At 35.4% G+C, this 19,419-nt stretch overlaps 1 protein-coding gene across 1 annotated transcript in view; it reads right to left on the minus strand.

Annotated features, from left to right (window-relative positions):
• TPR (translocated promoter region, nuclear basket protein) overlaps positions 1-19,419 on the minus strand; it is a 42,354-nt gene that overhangs the window by 22,599 nt on the left and 336 nt on the right. Inside the window, exons 2-26 of the mRNA XM_009636919.2 lie at positions 18,983-18,986; positions 17,807-17,911; positions 17,259-17,332; positions 15,817-15,913; positions 15,352-15,455; positions 14,521-14,685; positions 13,691-13,783; positions 13,487-13,567; positions 11,935-12,022; positions 11,265-11,405; positions 10,204-10,295; positions 9,252-9,449; positions 8,614-8,721; positions 7,790-8,016; positions 6,927-7,090; positions 6,399-6,538; positions 6,170-6,318; positions 5,710-5,872; positions 5,144-5,278; positions 4,237-4,377; positions 3,899-4,067; positions 3,243-3,409; positions 2,109-2,261; positions 1,307-1,423; positions 14-217 (exon numbers count right to left, since the gene is read on the minus strand). Of these exons, the coding sequence (XP_009635214.1) occupies positions 14-217; positions 1,307-1,423; positions 2,109-2,261; positions 3,243-3,409; positions 3,899-4,067; positions 4,237-4,377; positions 5,144-5,278; positions 5,710-5,872; positions 6,170-6,318; positions 6,399-6,538; positions 6,927-7,090; positions 7,790-8,016; positions 8,614-8,721; positions 9,252-9,449; positions 10,204-10,295; positions 11,265-11,405; positions 11,935-12,022; positions 13,487-13,567; positions 13,691-13,783; positions 14,521-14,685; positions 15,352-15,455; positions 15,817-15,913; positions 17,259-17,332; positions 17,807-17,911; positions 18,983-18,986 (3,279 nt within the window). The remainder of the gene's footprint in view (positions 1-13; positions 218-1,306; positions 1,424-2,108; positions 2,262-3,242; positions 3,410-3,898; positions 4,068-4,236; positions 4,378-5,143; positions 5,279-5,709; positions 5,873-6,169; positions 6,319-6,398; positions 6,539-6,926; positions 7,091-7,789; positions 8,017-8,613; positions 8,722-9,251; positions 9,450-10,203; positions 10,296-11,264; positions 11,406-11,934; positions 12,023-13,486; positions 13,568-13,690; positions 13,784-14,520; positions 14,686-15,351; positions 15,456-15,816; positions 15,914-17,258; positions 17,333-17,806; positions 17,912-18,982; positions 18,987-19,419) is intronic.

Consider the following 19,419-nt stretch of genomic DNA (forward strand, 5'->3'; position numbering starts at 1 on the left):
AAAACAATCGTACCTTGATCATTCTCTCTCTCTCTTCCCAGGAGGCTTTGCACTCTAACAATTCTGACTCAGCTTTCTGAGCAGCTTCCTCTAGCTGCTGCCTTACTGCTGTATTCTTGGCAACTTGGTCTTTAATAGCCTGTAATGCTTCAACATCAGCAGCATGAAGCATTAATTCCCGTTCATATTTATTTTGAGCTTCAGAAGCCATCTTTGCCTACAGAAAAAAAAAAAAGTAGATTGTTACCTTTAATGTTATATCTTTGGTATGTACAAAGACATTCTCCAATTCCAGACAAAATCAGTAGCCACTAATCAGAAAGAAAAATCACTGGACAAACCCTTTGCCATTCTCAAGTACACAAAAAAGAAACATAAGCTTAGTATGGTTCCCTCAAGGAAATTACTACTTTAAAAAATTAGAATTTGAAATAATTTTCTTTGAGTAGCTAGGAGGAAGCACTCTATAGTTTCTCTGCAATCAAACCTTTCACTGTAGATTCTGCATGGATAACAGGCAGGTATTAGTCTAACAGCATCCACTGGTTATTTCTACATGTGAATGGGCAAAGGTATTACTGCATGAGGTTAAAAAGCTAAGAGACTATGGTCATAGTATTAGCTGAAAAAAATGGAAATGCCTGTCTACTAAATTTTGAGTTGGCTTAAAAAACAGCAAAAAGATTTGCTGTGTCCTTTACACTCATCAGTGGTGCTGGAGTTATCACCTACAGAAAAGTTGATTCCCTTTAAATAACAGCTGGTAACAAGACAATTGTATCAGGTGCTGCTAAATACACTGCCCCTCAGTTTTAAAAGATGACAATTATGTTTCAGGTTAGAAAGCTTTTCTCCCCATTGTCTTGTGAAAATTCAGTTTTCTTTTTTACTCTCCTCTCAGGAGACTGATGTAGCAATTCATTAAAAAAAAAAAAAAAAAAATTACATTCACCAATCAATTTTTAACATAATGAAACAGATTTTAGACACAGTAAACCATTGCATCTTCTGTTGTTTTCTTGAACATGACACAAACTGTGCTCGCAGCACAAATTTATATTCAAAGGCAGTTTAGTTGATATTACAATGTTTGATCAGGTAGAAGAATGAAGCATTAAATAAGCAGCTGTTCACAAAATAGAGAGTTTTTTTACAGCACTTTTCTTGCCTCCCTAAGTCTCTGATTAGCAGCACTACCTTTAAGTAGTGCTTAAGTAGTGCATTTTGAGTTCAGCTGAAAAACAATGAAAAACTAACAATAAAGTTTACTACCTCTGGCTAAAACAGGAAAATAGTACAAACATACTTGCTCCTGGCAGTCACGTCTGGCTTGCTGTTCATTATTTAAAGCTGTGCTGGCTCTCTGAAGAGCTTCCTGAACTTCTGATTGCACAGTTGACAGACTCTTCTTTAGTTCTGATAGCTATAGTGACGGGGGAGGAGGGAACAACAAAGAAACAAAAATAAGAACAAAACCAGAGTAGAGTATTAAACATAGCAAGGCTCTGAATGTAGACAGTCATGAATAATGCAGAACCAAAAGGTGGTTAATTTATTTATTTATTAAAATACTAGTTGTAATCTAAAGGGAAATACTTTCAAGATTTTGACTTACTAATATACACAGCTCTTTCTTGGTAAAAATACATTACTGTTCTTTCAGGGTGAGGCCTGCAGTAATTCTAGCTGCAGTCATCTTGTTTCTTTCAACCCCAATAAAGCCCAAATATAAAGCAAACAAATAAGGGAACAGACCACTCTGGTTTTAAAATACATGCATGCTACAGATTTGGTTTTGGCTCATGTTCCAAAATCGGTTTTCTGAAACCTTTCTCAAAAGCTTTTACTCATGTTTTTCTGCAAATAGTGCTCAAAGTTCAGGAAGATAGTGACAGCTTTAAATACACAATCACCTTAACGAAGTGGTAAGGCTAATGTACTACTCATGTTTGAAAACCTCTCAAATTTAGTTAGCCTTTTGTAAATCGTAAAAGATTTAGTTTTGGATGTTAGTATACCATGAAAACAAACTGAAGTTTAGGGAATTACATAAAAGCACATTCTTGTGGACTCAAGGGAGTTTAAAGGAGGGGGCATTCAGAGCATACCTGTTGTTCCATATTCTCCACAGCTTTACGCTTCTCCTCTTGCAGTTCCTGCTTTTCTTTCTCTGACTCCATCAGCTTCTTTTCCAATTGTGCCTGATACTCTGAAGATTCCTTCAGACGAGCTTCAACTGTTGCACGAACTTCCTCTGTCACCTTCGTTAAAATCCACCATAAAAGATAATTTTTTTCCCTTTAAATATGGTATTCTGGTGTGAAACCAGTATTTTATTAATAATTTAAAGCTAGAATAGGTATTCTCAGCATCTCATTTAGAACAACACTGAAAATGTGGAAAATCACAAATAGCACTGACTTTTTTTTTTTTTCCTTTTTTTTATTTCCCTTCAAAGCTGCAATACCTCGTGAAGTACCTCTAAGAATAGTTTTAGGTAACTGCCCTCAAGAGTGTAGCAGACAGCATATCTTTTTACTACACACTAAAGTCTGCAATACTGTCAAAAGCATATCAAGCCACAATAAAGTTCTTACAGTAATGGAATACAGAGCAGCAGAGAACTTGGATACTAGACAAACAGCACTCCATTGTCTACTGATGCTGTAAATTCACTAGAAAAAAAAAAGAGAATTCTGCTTCTGCAACCTATCTTATTTTGATATGCTGAACAGCTTGGAAGAATAGCCTTCAGTCACTATTAACACGGTGGAGTATATGACAGACTGGAAGGTTGTTCTCAAGCTTTCCCTATGAATACCACATAGAGCGTTCTTTCGCATCACTGAAGACCTTACTGATGCAGAAGGTGTGAACTGCTTCTGCTTGAGAGCTTATTAACATTTTCAGTCATTGATTATAGGGTTATAACGAAGAGTTGTTAAAAGTTATACCCTCTTTCGAAGGAATACATTGGCAGAGTACAGCTTTGATTCAAATTTACAATTTAACATTCTAAAAATATGCTGCAAAAAGTTTAATATTTCCATGAATACAAGTGTTTTTAATAAAATTGTCTAAAATATGGTCTTACTACATTATATTCTAATACCTTCTGAACTAACCTTAGGTTTTTTGTAATTCCTCCCATAATCCTACAGACTGTACTGTAGTACAACCCCCCCGCCCCATCTGTCATTTTGTTTCTGGTTTTGCCCTAATAAAAAATGGTAACTACTTACTTGTTTTTCCTTATTAAGGGATTCCTCTAGACTAAGAACCATGGCCCTGTACTGTTCCACATTACTAGAACTAGTCTTGAGTCTCTCTCTCAGGTCATTAACTTGTTCATCAGCTTGTCTTAGTCGACTTACAAGATCATCCACATCTTCATTTGTACTCGACTGACCTATAACATTAGAACACATTCATTAAACAATGACATTTAATTCAGTTTTTTAAACCAACGTTATGTTGAAAACCAAAGTATTTTTATGATAGTAACATGAAAAAACAAGAACCCTCACAAAGCTTCCCTAAATAAAATTATCAGCCCTAACCAAACCAATGGCTTACAAGAAACATTGTTCATACAGACAAAAAAATAAAAAAAAAAGGGCTACTGAAAAAATAAGTAACCATACAGACTTAAGTACTTTCCAATAAAAGGGATCCTTTAATAAGTTTTGCTTTATTTTTCCCCTTTGTCAAAGACTGCTTGGACATAAATTTTACTTTAACAAATCATCCTGGTTATTTGTTTGGCTATATATGATTGTAATAATGAAGAGGTTTATTATTTAGTATACTGCCCCAATTCTACATTATTATGAATTTTACCATTCTACAGACAGCAATGTTTAACACAAAGAGAAATTCAATGCAAAAAACATCTTGCCTTTCCCTGGAGCCCTCTGTGATGACTGAGATGCTAGCTGAGCCTCCGTATTGTTAAGCTGCTGTTTCAACATCGCAGTTTCTTTCTGGGCATTCTTTAAAATTTCTTTTGTGTTAATGTGACGGTTTGTCTCAGTCTCAAGTTGCCTCTTAAGATCCAGTATATGAACCTAAAACCACAAGGTTCTTAAACTTGTAATTACTCACAAACAGCACAAAGACCAAATATGTTTATAAATTTCACTTATGAAAAACTATGCACTGTAAGGTGGCAGAAGCCATGCAACTATGGTTTTATTTTCAGTGAAACAAGTTTAGTGTATTTATAATTATACTTACCTCTTGATTTTTGGTAAGGGAATGTCTTTGTTCCACCTCACTTTCTAGTTTCTTCTTCAGCTGAGATACCTCACGCTCTAGCTTTTCTATCTCATTATTGAGTCTTTGTTTTGTTTCTGTCTCAGACCTCTCCAGTATTCCCTGATAAAAGAGCATAATGCACTATGCTTACAATACTCTTTAATAATTTTCTTCTGAATTACTGCAGCACTCCATACAAAGTTGTCACAACACTTCTCCCACCCACAAAATAATTACTGTAGAGAGCAAGCAATAATAGGTAGATACAGAAAATTATGAAAAGTAGGATTTATAAATTATGACGTAGTTTTCAAAGATTTTTAAATACTATTGATACAGTAAGTATTATTAGAAGAAAACCTACTAACCATGCAGTCTAGTTCCAGGGATTAAAAAAACCCAAAATATCTACTACAGAAATATAATTCAGTCATATGACAAAATGTACAACCGTAAATATTTATACCCTAAGAGTCAATATACCTTACAACAGAAGATCTAAAAGTATTAAAGTAAATATACCTTAAAACAATAAGAAAATAAACTACCAAGGCAGGCACTGATAAATTTTGCTATCATAAAAATTAACATACAGATTTTTTTCCTTTCACTTTGTTTCATGTGTTTTGTTTCCATTTTATTGTGAAAACCCTTCTCATCAACTCGAAATTCTCAGGGCTTTGCCCAGGTAAATAACAATATATCATAACTTAGGGCAGGATAACAAGCTTGCTTAAACAAGTTGCTCAAGTATTTTATATTCAGTGTCATTTTGTAACGGAAAAAAAAATCCCCATCCCATGACCAGTGAAGTTTATTTCGATAGGTATTTACTGAAAACTCTGGAAGACAGACCAGACTTGGTCATAAGAGTAGTAACACATACCTGAATAGTTCGCAAATTAGTAAGCAGCAAGTTCTGTCCTCTTTGTTCAACTAATAAAGACTCACGTTGTTGAGTCAAACGCACATCTGACATCTTCAAGATATCTTTCTCTTTTTTTAAGTTTTCTGCTCTCACCTGTAAGACAGGAAATAATAACAAGAACTTTGTTATCAATCCCAAATCTGTCCATTAATTTTAAGTTGGACAATATTATTTTTATGATCAGTTAATACTATTTTTAAAAAAGCTTTTAAGATTACAAACTGTAAATTAAAAAAATTCATGCAAACTAAACCAAGAGCAGTAAGAACACAACCAACTAATCACATTGTTTTCTCTGTAAATTCAAACACCTTCAGCATGTTGTTCCATCTTCACTCAGTACTTGAGATACTTTGCAGAATGTTACAAATGTATGCACCAAACATACACACATAAAAGCTTTTACAAATGTAATAGCTGATGCACTCAGAGCCACACATTCAAGTTCTGACAGCTTTCAACAGTAAGAAAAAATCTTGTGCTAACTTGGCATATCTAGGAGTATAATACACTGTATTACTAACCTCTGCCACTGCCAGTTTTTCATTAGCTCCCCTGAGGTCTTGAGTCATAGTGTTAATTATCTGCTCTTGCTTCTGAGTTGTTGCTGTGAGTTTCTGGGTTCTTTCATGCAGAGATGTTATTTCTCGACGATAGCCTTCAACATTATCCTGCAGCATTTCATAACTTCACATAGAACAACAAAGCAAAGTATATGTTTGACACACTAAATTCTTTAATTGCAAGAGGTGTAGATACACAGCTATGTGTTTCATGTTCTTGTGCATGTTTTCACATATGTGGCTCACTCAACTAGAAGGCATATTCTTGATCCCGCTTTCACTATTTCGTGTTCTCCAGCAGAACAGACATTATTAATGTTTAACTGGCAACTCTTCCTCAGCAAATGATATCAAGCAGTCAATGTAATTCTACTGACAGAGAACACGTATATAAGGCAATGAAATTAAATAGCTGATTTACCGTTTGGAGGCAAACTCCAGCTGTGTGGATATCTTTGCATTTTGTGACCTCAAGTCTGTGACTTGCTCCTGAAGCTTTTCATTTTGTTCATTCAGCAACTTGTCATTCTCTGCCTTTTCTTTTTTATAGTTCTCAAAAACTTCCTGCAACTACATCATAGAACAGACATTAAAGTGCTTACAAGAATACAAAGTAGTGATAGCTTTCTACAGTTTATTGAAAAATATACCTGCTTAAGTGCAGCCTTAGCCTCCACAGTCTCCACTGACTCAGTCATTGACACTGGAGCAGGAGTTGACATGGCTTGAGGTAAATTTGGGCGCTTTGGAGTAGATGTAAGAGAAACCTCCTCTGGTAATATACCTGAAGCTAAAAAAACATAAAGGGTATTTTAAAGACAACAACTGAATGAATGCTTGCCAAAACAGAAGATCATATGACTACAATGACATATGGCTAAAACCAATACTATATTGCTAGGAAAATCTTGGGCTCTCCTGAGCAACTCATTCTTTACACCTACAGTATGCTACCAGAACATAGTCAGCACTACACATCAGTCATTATGTAGCAAGTTAGTACATTGTAAAAATAAAACCATGTGTCTAAATCCAAATTCATGGCTTTTCCAGTGAGCAAGGGTACAAGTTGAATACCAGATTAATGTAAGTTACAGGTACCATTACAGCACCACTACTGAAAACTCATAACAAATGACATCATTTTTTTTCCAATGGTGCAGAAATGTGAGGCCTACCTTGCAAAGGAATGATAGCTCCTGTGGTCTGTGCCAACAATATGCGGAACATATCACGCTGACGAACTATGGACTCAACAAGCTGCAACTGATGATGTCGTGATTCACGCAGTTTTTCTAGCTCATTGAGAGCTTCCTCAAGCTGACTCTGAAGCTCAGAAATTCTGAAAGCAACAACAGCTGTTTTCAGTAACATACACAGCGAGGCATACCAAGGTGACACAACCTTTACATTTTGTCACAAGTCCTTCAATATACATTTCTTGCATCTTTGAAAGCTAAGCACCACTGAGACTTTTGAGCAAACTTATAGAAAGATTGGCCTTTGGGCTTGCCATTTTGTAGACGACAAAGCCTCTTCCATGAAAAGCAGAACAGAGGTAATTCTATCCATGTGAATAACTTCAAACAACAGTCAGTAGCATGAACAGAGAATCAGGTTAAGAACTTTTAATACAGAATTATGTTATCTGTGGGCTTTATAGCTAGTGAATTAGATATGCACGTATTATTTTTTTTCGTTCAGCTAATGGGAACAAAAACTTCTCTTTTTTGAAAAACAGCTCTGTTGTGTGAAATCACATTCACTAAAAGACCAACAATTATTTTTACTTTGGATTTTGATGAGACGACCTATTACAAGATACACAGCTATAAAGCCATTTCAATCTAAAACTGAAGACAGTGTTTCTTAGTAACAATTTGCCTTTATGAATTACATAGCTGCTCATGAGCATATGTGCACTTATATATGCATATGCACACAAATAATAATGATCAAAAGCAAAAAACTGAAGTGTGTTTGAACAGACCCCTGTTACCACTTAGTATAAACAGTTTACTAGAAGGAACAGATAATTTACTTAGATGACGTTGTTTCTTGCTCCTCTTTTTCTCTAGCCTCTCCCAGCTCCCGAAGAGCCACCAAGAGACGCTGATTCTGCTGCTGAAGTTCTTCAATATTTCTGTAAGAGACTAGATGTTGAGTTATCACTTCAGAAGAGCTACTGATGTCAGCGGAGCTCACTTCTTCATCACGAATCACATGATTGCCTCTAGCTTCTTCAAGTTCCATTAAAAGCACACGAATCTGAAAAAGAACATTCTAGTGTAAGACTTGCACACAGATTCAAAAGTTCATTCTGAAAAACAATGTTAGAAATAAAGTACTTGGAAATATTTTTTTTTTCCTACAAGATACAAACTACTACCATCAATCAATACTTGTAAGATAATTACATTCTAGAAAAAAAGTTTGACAAAAGGAAACCACTTCAAAATCAGAAGTAGATAGTCTGTCTTCAGTTCTGCAAACAGATCACAGGACATACCAATGAAACAAGCACAGAAGTGTATATATCTAACTATATGTATATATATAAAATTGTATATATGTATATAAAACTGTATATATATAAAACTCACTCATATCTATATATATATGAGACAATATTATTCTAAAGCAGGATCACTCCTATCCAGCTAAACGTATTCTAATTTTGTAAGCAGAAATATAAATATCACATTGTCTCAAGGAAAAGCTTTTAACATCACTAAGGCTCTTATGACAACCAAAGTGTACCTGGCTGTGGCCAAACACAACTTCCAAGTAAACTTCAGAAATACAGCACCATATTAATAAATGAACCGCAAATAGTGCATTTAACCTTAGTAGCACTTGTTCTACCTGTTGTGAAAGGTCTTTTACTTGTATTTCCAGTCTCTGGTTTTCTCTTTCAAGCAGAGAGGCATGTTTATTGGCTTTATCAGCATCCTCCTGCAATCGTTGGATTTCCTGCAAGCATACAAACATTAAGAAACACATAGCAATTAAACTCGGATATATTTCTTTCCACAGATAATGTAATTTAGAGAGACATGCCTTGTGAATCAAACCATGATTTACTTCTTTTAATTTACGCTCCAGAGGTTAGACTCCACACATTTAGGAATCTAATGCCATGCTCTTTCACGCTCTATTAGCGTATATATTAAAATTAATGGGAAGTGGGCACCGAAGTCCAAATTTATTTCTTTGGTCAGACAAACACCATCTTTGTTTATAAACAAATCCTACTTTCAGAAAATTAGATTGTAAGTCACCACATTTAAGACTTCACTTTAAAAAACTCTAAAGAATGTTGCTGCTGTAAAATACTGTGCACAGTCCAATAAATTGCAAAATAGAAAGTTCAACAGATATTTTTCCCACAATAAAAGTTGATTAAAAGATCCATTTAACACATTTACTAACAGTAATTAGGATTAAGGAATTAAAAATCTATTTTTTCCATAATTTTACATGCTCTTTTATTTTATACTGACCTTCATAGCTTGTTCAAGCTTTGCAGACAGACTAGCAACAGCTTTTTGGGAGCGCTCAAATTCTTCACGCTGACGTTTTAAGATCGGTGCTTTGGCTTCTACTTCCTGCACTATTTCATCCAAATATTTATTGATTCTCTTATTTTCCAGCTTTTCCAAAAGCAACTGATCCTGAGTTTCTACGTATGCATTGTACAGCTGCAACAAAAGATTTTTTGTTTGGTTGGTTTTTTTTGGTTTTAGTAGGTCTGTCCAGATGTATCAAAGAACCACTAGTAATTACATAATTTTTACCTTAAGGTGGTATAATTTTAGACAACCCTAATTCAGGGAAACAAGTTGGACTTTAAAAAACCCCGTGTTTTTAGGACACATACCGTGGCAAAGGAGTTATCCCTATTAATTGAAAAATGCCAATTTTTTACAGTGCAACTGTATGCAATAGAAGTAAAATAGACAAATCTTAAGCAAGTTTAAGACAACAGAAATATAAAAATGAGTAGCGCAGAAGAAAGTAGCAAGCACAGAAGAAAGTAGTGGCTGAACAGAATGACAAATAATAAACAAAATGAAAATAGTAATTGTATAAATAAAAGTGTAAAAAAAAAAAAATCAACGCTGGAATATGTATGACCTAGTATTATGTTATTTTTTTTTCTGCAAGTATAAGCCAAATGCACAGCAGTACCGATTAAAAAATTAAAAAAACTCCTCACCCCCATTTCAGAAAAAGAACCAAAAGACTCTACAAATGTTTTCATCTACTGAAGAAAAACTGTAAGGTGTGTTGAAAAAAATCCCAATAACTCGGCTAGTAAAGTCTGCCTCAAATGCCTGAAAAGATTTTATTTATGCCTGACTGAAGTCGATGAAAAGTCTGCACCCTTATACTGTTAACTTATTTCTGTTGGCATTTCAAGGGCTTTGTAATTGAAGGGTTTCTTCCACTTACCTCAGTTAATTTCATTCCAGGCTTGACTACTTTAGCTACTGCTGCAGCAGTGGGAGACATAGCTGCCAGTTCCTCCTCAGACAATATGGCTCCTGAACACATAATACCAACAATTACCATTAAACAGCTGCAATAATTCTCATCATAAATATTCTTTAGTAATATAAAGAGCATCTTCACACACCTTTGTGATTTATAACTATTGTATTTTAAATTACCATTTTAAGTCCTTAAAGTTGCTGGTTTAAGAGTTTTCTGTAATCTCTACTATACATATACATGTGCAAGTGACTGGTATTATACAATATTCCATGCCATACATTAACAAGGTCTCTGACTAGTTTAATTTGAAAAGCTGAAAAGCTTTTGCTGTTAGACTCCTAAAATTTAGATCATTGCTGAACGTAAGCAATTGAAATAGGTGGAGCAAAGCTTGACATCGGATTTCTTAGCAAACTACAGGTTTACAGTGGCAAAGCACTTGTTTACTTTCATGAAATTAACATATGAAGAAAGCAAATATACTTCATTTCTCTCTGTTCCTTTCTCCTCTCCTCTCTCTTTCCTTTAGAAATTACCTGTATGTAGCAAACTCTAACAAAAAAATGATAGAACAGCGAATATTGAGCAAGATTTAATGTTAAATAGAAATTTAAGCACAGAGTTTTGTTTTTTAAAGAAGAAAATAAGAATAGTTTATCAACCCCACTTCACTCCCCTAGAAAACCATTAAACACATGATGATTCAGCCTTAAGGAAATGTTTACTCTCCCTTTTCTTTGAAAAGACAGATTAACAAAAGAACTTAAAAAAACCATTTTGATTAAAATGCATTTTCTGGTGGGGAAAAAAATGTATTTTTTTGTATATATAAAAAGTGTATTTTCATATATAGATGACACGTGAAAAAGCTTCTAAAATCCATGATTAGAAATGACCAAAGATGAATTAAGATTAATGCACTTAATTCCCACAGAAATTCAATGTAGTATTTTCATGCAAGACTATTGTAATAGAAAGCCTGAAGCTTTATGTGTTTTAGTTCCCAATGTAACCCCTACCTTTACGCTTTGTAGCAGACAGTAGATCATTAGCATTCTCCAGCTCCTTTTCCAGTTTACTGATCTTCTCTCTCAGTTCTTTTTCCATTACAGCTTTTGACTCTTCCACCTCAGCCAAATGCTCCTGGGTTGCTTTATTAGCTAAAATTAAATTAGACAAGCAGTTTGTTGTGTTGTGGTTGGAGTTTTTTTTTCTTTTAAAAAGACCAAAATTTGCATAGGTACCTTAAATTTTACTTTAACTTTATATGATCTGCAGAAGCTCACGCTGATAAGAAAACTCAGTGGTATGGCAGAAGCATGAACTCCTACCTAACACCTTTGCTTAGAAGAGGGCCAAAATATGAACTGTCCTTTTATCAGTGAAAAGGAATCTAAACTAAGAAACTAAAATGAAGACATATCTTGTAAATTTAGATTTTCTCATCAAAATCGAAAGTAAAATTCCAGCTATTTTTAAAGATAGCTGCTCCACACACACAACCCCCCCAAGTAAATTCAACTAGTCACATAAAATTTTTGCTACAAAGTGACTGATGTTTCTACTATCCCAAAAGCCCAAATTAAGTGCCTTCCATAAATGCTCAATATCTATTTTTCAATGTGTCAAGGTAGTTACAAAGAAGAGTAACTGTTCTGTTCCATCTGCCATTTCTCACTCACACCTTACCTTCCCCTGCTTCCTTCAGGAGTTTGTGCAGCTCTTCGACTGCTCCTGTCAGTTCATTGCTCTTTGCCTCCGAGTCATCAGCAGCACTCTAAATTAAAGCATTTCTTTTAGCCTTTTATTACACAGTAATAGCAACTATATTTTATAAGAAAGCTCAAACTGACCAGAAACTGTGAACATGCAGTTTTTTCAGTAAAATGCTAAAAGATTCACCTAAACTGGACAATTATTTTTCCACTTGGATTAAGTCTCACTTTGATGCAAACTGCCTAGCTGAGAATAAGAAGTGTCAGACATTGATTTGATATGACAAATCCAAATAAAATGTATGCCCTTTGGCTGATTCATAGCTGGTACTGGCTTTGTTCCTTCTCTTCCCTAAAGAAAATTTGGAGAAATTTTGAGCACTCAATTTTGATAATTCTGAAAAATATGGTAGTTTTAGGGAATCTTGTATAAACAGCTTATTTTCCTTTGCTTGCAGTTACAGATCTCACAAGCGCAAGACTGTACAATACTTTAGTAATTCTGCAAATCCGTTAGAGATAACCGAAATAAAGTTGATTCAACTTTTGCTAATCCGTAAAGTCTCAGAATAGGCTCCCCAGGGAGGGCACTTCATACTTTTAGTATCAGGTCAGACAAATATGTCAGCAGTTACAAGCACATAGCAAACCCCATGCTAAGTGGAAGACAAACCTTCAAGTCCCTTCAAATCAATGATTCTATAATAAAAGCATGAATGAATAGGAGTCAAAAAAAAAACCCAACCAAAACAAAACCGAATTAAAAGGTAAATGGCAATGAATTATGCTCCAGAAAAGTTAGCTATTGACTTGCTATTCAATGAAGGGACATCAGTTTATATCTAATCAGACAGAGTATTGATGTAGAACTCAGAATTAAGCAGGGTAGAATGTTTATGTGGGTATCTATGCAAGAAAACTCAGGAAACAGAACTCATTAGGCTGTGAATCCAATACGCGTAAACCAAAGAGCAATCAGTTATCCTCTTTAGCTGACTGTCTTAGTCAATATGCTACGGGACATTTTTCATTCTTCGAGCTGACAAAAGAAATTACTTGTTTAGATAGTGTTTATGCATGACATTCAGCTGTGTCTGAATTGGATCGCTAACGCTTGCAGTGTTATTTGAATGTATTTCTAACCAAACTCAGAAGAATCTTTTGCATAGTCATATTTTACATCAAACCTTTACCTGCCAATACAACATCATAAGACATAACTACATTCATACAACATGAAGCCTCAAAACAGTGAGCATAAAATCACTCACTACTTTAACCCCAGTTTTGCTTAATCTACAAAACAATCCAAGCAATGTAAGATTTCAAATGCTGCCTAAGACAGCAGCAAAGAAAATAATGTTTCGGATGTTTCACAATGTTCTGCAATGGCAGTTGTCTTCCCCACATCCACATTTTGTGGGGAAAAAAAAACCAACCCCAAAACTGGCCTGCATTGCATTTAATGCTAAGATTCAGCCCCAGATACTACTAATATATGCTTATAACAGAATCAATAAACTCACCTTATATAAATTGGATAATTTTATGTGGGCATTCAGTTCATTGTGGAATCTTTCCTCCATACTACCTTGCTGTTCTTTTGCCTAGTAAATTAAAGAAAAGACAGGGTAGGGGAGCATTCTGCTATTTCAATTTCACACATTTTGTTTTCTTAATTTGTAGAAGCAACTGTAATGATGTTTCACATATCGTTCAAGTTGTCTTACCTCCTTCAGTTTATTCAAAAGGTCTTCCACATGCTTCTGAAGATTTTCATTTGACTGTTTTAAGCTGTTTACCTGTTCCTCCAGTCTGGAAACCTGTTCAAAGAATAAATGAGAACCTACGTATAAATTTGTCTTTCCAGTCCAGCTTATTTTGGAAAATACCCATCTTTTTTTTTTTTACTTTAAAGAACCCAAATGTTCCAGAAAGAGCATAAATGGTTACATTTTCTAACAGTCTTTGCTTCCATTCATTCAGCTAAATGAAGAAATGAGAGCCCACAGATTGCTCCAATTATGCATAACCAAAAAACCCCACAAGTCTCAGCGGACCTAAGTGCCACAGAAAACCTGACCAATTGTCACAGTTGTTGAAGGAACTGCTCCGGTACCCAAACAGAAGCTCATTGAAGCTGATTATTTTCAAAATACGACCACACGTTCTGCCATGTATTTTGTTGCAGGAAAACAAATATCATCACCCCACTCCACAAAAAAAATGTCAAGTCAGATCCTTCTGCCCTTTCCCCTTATTAAGAACTGTATTCCTATACATTTTAGTAGTATTATACCATTATATAGCTTTGTTATCAGTGACTTCAAAATTTCTAGCTTATAATTAAAATCTTTAAGTTTTCTGTTCTAAGTAATGGTAACTATATGTAGTCCTTGAAAAATCACAAGTTAAAAGAAAGAACACCTCCTTATTAATTGCAAAACATAGTTTCTTTTTAACTCAGATACAGTTATTAAAGTACTTGGGTTTGTTTAATACAGTTAGTCAGGAGGTATAATTTATAAGAAATGGCAAAAGCATCCAGTAATTACACTACCTCCTCCTTCTTGTTCTCCAGATTACATTTAAGCTCCAAGATTTCATTGCCTTTCTCCCTGGCAGTATGTAGAAGTTCATCTGTTTTGGCTTTCAACTCGGCGTTCAGCCATGTGTTTTGATTCTGTAGTAGCTCTTTTTCTTGCTCCAACCTTTTTTCACGGTACTAAAAGAAAATTGCATAGTGTAATTGTACTGGTTCCACCGAAAATAAAGAAGCTAATCCAAGTAGTATGATTAGAGTATGAGTAGGAAAAATGTATTGTAACCTGACATACAGCAGCAAATGACAGCGTTCCTAATTACATTGGTAATACTAACCAGTCTCAAACCGTAAGGATTTCTTGAAACTTGAGTTAAGTTCCCTCGGAGTTTATGTTAGCTGGAAACATTAAACTAGATTAGTATCTAGTTAAAGGCAATAAATTAAGGTATCAAAGGCTTCTTCCTCTTTTCTCCTTTCCTCCTCTCTTTCAGCTCCTCATGGAATTTATACTGCCCACAGACAAATGGTGCAGGTTCACAAATAATCCGTTTTTTCCTTTCTACCTGCCTCCATGGATCTGGAGTCCTTCCTAGGGGGTAGGAGCAGCCACCATGGCCACCAATGAGGCTTGGACATGCTAGCCCAGCTTGATGCCCCCTTGCCTTCCATAAATATACGTCTCACTTCCAGTCATAGCCACCAGTTTTATAATAAAATAATTTGTTATAAATAACAAGAGTACGCTCGACCTACTTTCAAAGTCAATAATGACACAATGGTGATTACATCACATGTAACTACTTATTAGATCATTAACACATACTATGCATATAAAGTACTACTCACCTTCATGGAAACATCTGATGTTTGAAGTTCATCTAACTTTAATTGAAGTTTCACCTTTTCTGTGTTTGCTTCTGTAAGCTTTTCATTTAAGCGTTTAACATCCTCTGGAGGAGGGAAAACAGTGTCAAAAAAAGCTAACAGTATAACACTTCTAATTCTCAGCTTAACTAATTGTAAAGCATGAGAACAGGTAAGATATAGTGTATATAACTGTATATTGTGCAACAAGGTATTATATAATGTATGTTTTTAAATCTACAAAACCAAGCATCACATTGCTGTGTTTTTCAATTAGCATGTAATTTCCTGCCTTGTTTCCTTTCCTCCAATTACTTTTTCCTGCTAATCCATTATTTGGTGCTGCCTATGCAAACTGCATACTCCATACCAGTTCCAACTGGTCAAGCATGTCTTTTATTTAGCAAAAAGATGTGAAGTATTTTGTTAATGTGTTCTTGACTATACCATTTAAATGTTCAACTTCCTGAGATCGTCTTTCACTTGTTCGAACCAAATCTCTCTTTTCAGCTTCCAGTTCTTCTTTTTCTCTACTTAAATGGCTCTGAAAAAAATTGCAAAAGACCAACAAAGAAGTGTGATCAGCTTTCTATAACTACACATACCATCACAGAGAAGTGTGCTCAACCACAGTAAGTTACCCCATCCAACTGCAAGCTGTGATAAGAGGCTTTTATAGTTGGCAGCTGAGTCAAACTAAACTACATAGTATGAAAGCATGTTGGGGTATATATAATTCAACAAATGCAGATTAACGGACCTCTTTCTTCTAGTGCCTAACAGCCAACACGTTTCAATTAAAGTTTTTTTCCCCCCATAAATCACTCTGATACTAATGTCCAGCTGGGCCTTTGTGCTTAAATGCGAAATGCCACTATCACACAAGATTAGACAGCAAAGATGTGAGAAGTATCACACAGCTTTCAAGACCAGCATAACAAACAGGTACTGTTCATGCCTTTGCTTTTCAATTGGCATAGAGAAGTCCAGACTGCCACAAGAATCCCTCTAGTTCTAGCTGTATTTGAATGAAGATTAGAATGAAAATTGTTGAACTTAGAGCAAATAAAAGAAACTGAAGGCCTAACAGAAAGCCAAAACAAACAACAGGAATGGTTCAAAACCGCATCTAATTTAAAAAATTCTTAAAGACAGCTTTGATAGTTAAGACTTCACTGAAACAGTTTTATCTGGTTAAATAAAAGAGGTAACAGAGTAACTATGGAATGAACACATACAAAAAAATAAATATCAAAAATCAAAAGTTAATAGTCTTGGAGCATTTATAGGCAATAGTACTGCCTCCGCCTTCTAAGGTGTCAATACAAACCACTTCAGTTAGGCCCAGGTAAGCCTCTCTGGGTAAACAATCAGATCTGCCTCCTCACTGTGGATAAATCAATCTAAAAATGACGTTTTCGCTTCCTACTCCAGAATTAACATTCTGCTGGATCAGTCAGCTGAAGTGACTCATCCTGCAAGCCCATGACTTTTGAGCATAATGCAAGGCAAACTATGCCAGAGTGTGGAAAAGGATGAGGGAAAAATCAGAACTCTTCTTTACACCTTTGCCTGATTTTTGAGGTTTGACTTAAAGTCACTTCACAACAGGTTACAGCTAGAATGAATCAATCTATTCAAACTGAAATAAAAGCATCTGCTCTGACACACATTCATCTGTAATTCAGTTTGTTAAAACATCAGCATTTACTTAAAAAAATCCCACAAATTTTTCCTGTACACATGGCCATACAGACATGTAAATACGCACTTCGGGACATATTTGTACTGGTATTGAAACAGTCCAGTTTGGAAACTGATTACATTCTTTGCTGCAATGAGACAGGTGAACCAAAGTCTTTCAACTTATCATCAAGTTCTTCCAGTACCTGAATGGCTGCATTACGATCCTGAGCAGCTTCAAGTTCTTTATTTTTCTCATTCAGTGACTTCAATTGTTCATCTGTTGGATAAGAAGAAATAGTAGTGAGGGATCTCTGCTGTAACATAATGACAGAATTCTCTCTCCAAATGCAATTAAACCAAAATTTCCCTTAACATTTAAAAAAAAAGAAAACAAAACAAAAAAAAAGGGAAGAATTCAAGACTTCACTATGGATGGACTAGGCAGTATTATAGCAAACTAATGCAATCCTTAGAGCAGAGGCATTTATTGTGACGATCAATACATAAACCACTGTACTACTATAACTACAAAAAAATCAGAAAGTAAGTTTTTGTTTCAATCAGAACAAAAATTCGATTTAAAAAAAAAGCCAACGAACACAAAAGCAAAACATCTCTCTACTTAGAGAAATGAAAAATGTAGCTGATGGATGGATTTTCAACTCCTACTTAAACTTACAGCTTTTCAGCATAACATTGTACTAAAGAAAGAATATCCTGTCCAATTTTAAGAATGTGCAGTTATACTTACGAAGTTTTTTAAGCTCCTCACGGAGATTTTGACATTCTTGTGTCTCATTTACAAGCCTCTCCTGACTTTGAGCTAGACGCTTTTCTACTTCAAAGTACTGTTGTTCTGCAAAATAACAATATTATATCAATTTCACTCAATAACCTTTTCTTTTTCATTCTCACCTTTATCAAGGATCCTAATTAATGGACATATTTAATAGGAGAACAGTATTTATAAAGAAAATACCTAAAGATAATAAGTCTACAGTAGACTTTGAAGAAAAAAGTATTTTTGAAGGCAAAAAGATGCATTTCCGCATTAAAATAACATTATTTAAAATACTTTGTAAGCATAGAAAGTGGTATGTTTCCAGAAATGATCCATAAGATAACAGCCTATTTAACTTTAATAGCTCTTTAACATTTTTGATGCAGCTAGAGAACATTGTATCACCACAATTATACAGTGTGGTCTCCTCAACTTAAAACTTACTTTACTTGTAGCATATTTCTATACACTACGGTAAGATCCACATAATCCGTGGTATAAAGAAGTTTGATTTAGAAGATTTTTAATGAACGCATCTTTAAATGAACTCTTGTGCTCTGTGCTGCTATCCCACAGCACTGAAAAAAAAATTAGATCTAAATATTTGTTATCTTAACCAGTAACTGTGTCCTAGAGCTTAACTGTACAATACTTATTAAAGCAGAACTAATCTATTCTCAGGCACAGTGGGCTTCTAAGAAAGTACTGAGGGTTTTTTATCTTATGCTTCCTACCGTATCTTACAATTTCAAATAATGCTGCCCCTCCAGCCACATATGAGACGAATGGACCCGAAAGAGACTACCCTGCTAAAATCTGTGGGTTACCCTAATTTACACTACACTTCATTAATTTAGCAAGGTTTTTAACCTAAAAGAGACAGACCAGTTGACATAAAGTTTACATCCTAGGTATGTCACATACCAGACAAATTAACTCATATTCACAACCCTACCCAGTGCTTACACTCATCTACACTCTTATCTCATTTCTACTTCAGTTCTCTGCTAGTATTACTTTTCTCTGATTAAGTAACCTCCAATATAAAAACACTGACTCTATCAGGAGCATTTTACAGAAAGATTATGGTCTTCAATATGGAAATTAACAGAAAAAGGCTATTAACCCAAGACCTGTTGAGTTTACCAACCTGAGAGTTGGGTAAACAAAACAGACATATCAATACTTTTTAAAAACCTGATGAAAAGCTGTCCTTTAAGCCCATTTTGAATACAGTTTTAACCCTGAACAGTCCTTTGCAAAAGGAAAAAAAAAAGAGACAGATTCTTCTTGCCAAGTGCAAGTAAGAGAAAAAACCCTACCAGGTCTCAACTGAAGGGACCCTTCCCAGCCAACCGACACGGCCCTCACCGCAGGGCCCCTTCCCAGGCAGGGGATGCACCCCACCCCACGGGCCCCAGGTCACCCCCTGAAAGCGCTTCGAAGACAACAACGACCCGTCAGGCCCAGCCCTTCCTCCCTCACTCCTCTCATCACAGGGGTCCACGACATTACGACTTACTAAAAGCGCGTCGGCGGGGTGGCCCAGCCGGCCCGACCCCACCCCACCCGTCCGCAGCCGA

Source organism: Egretta garzetta, unplaced genomic scaffold (genome assembly GCF_000687185.1).
Source record: "Egretta garzetta isolate BGI_Z169 unplaced genomic scaffold, ASM68718v1 scaffold304, whole genome shotgun sequence".
NCBI lineage: Eukaryota > Metazoa > Chordata > Aves > Pelecaniformes > Ardeidae > Egretta > Egretta garzetta.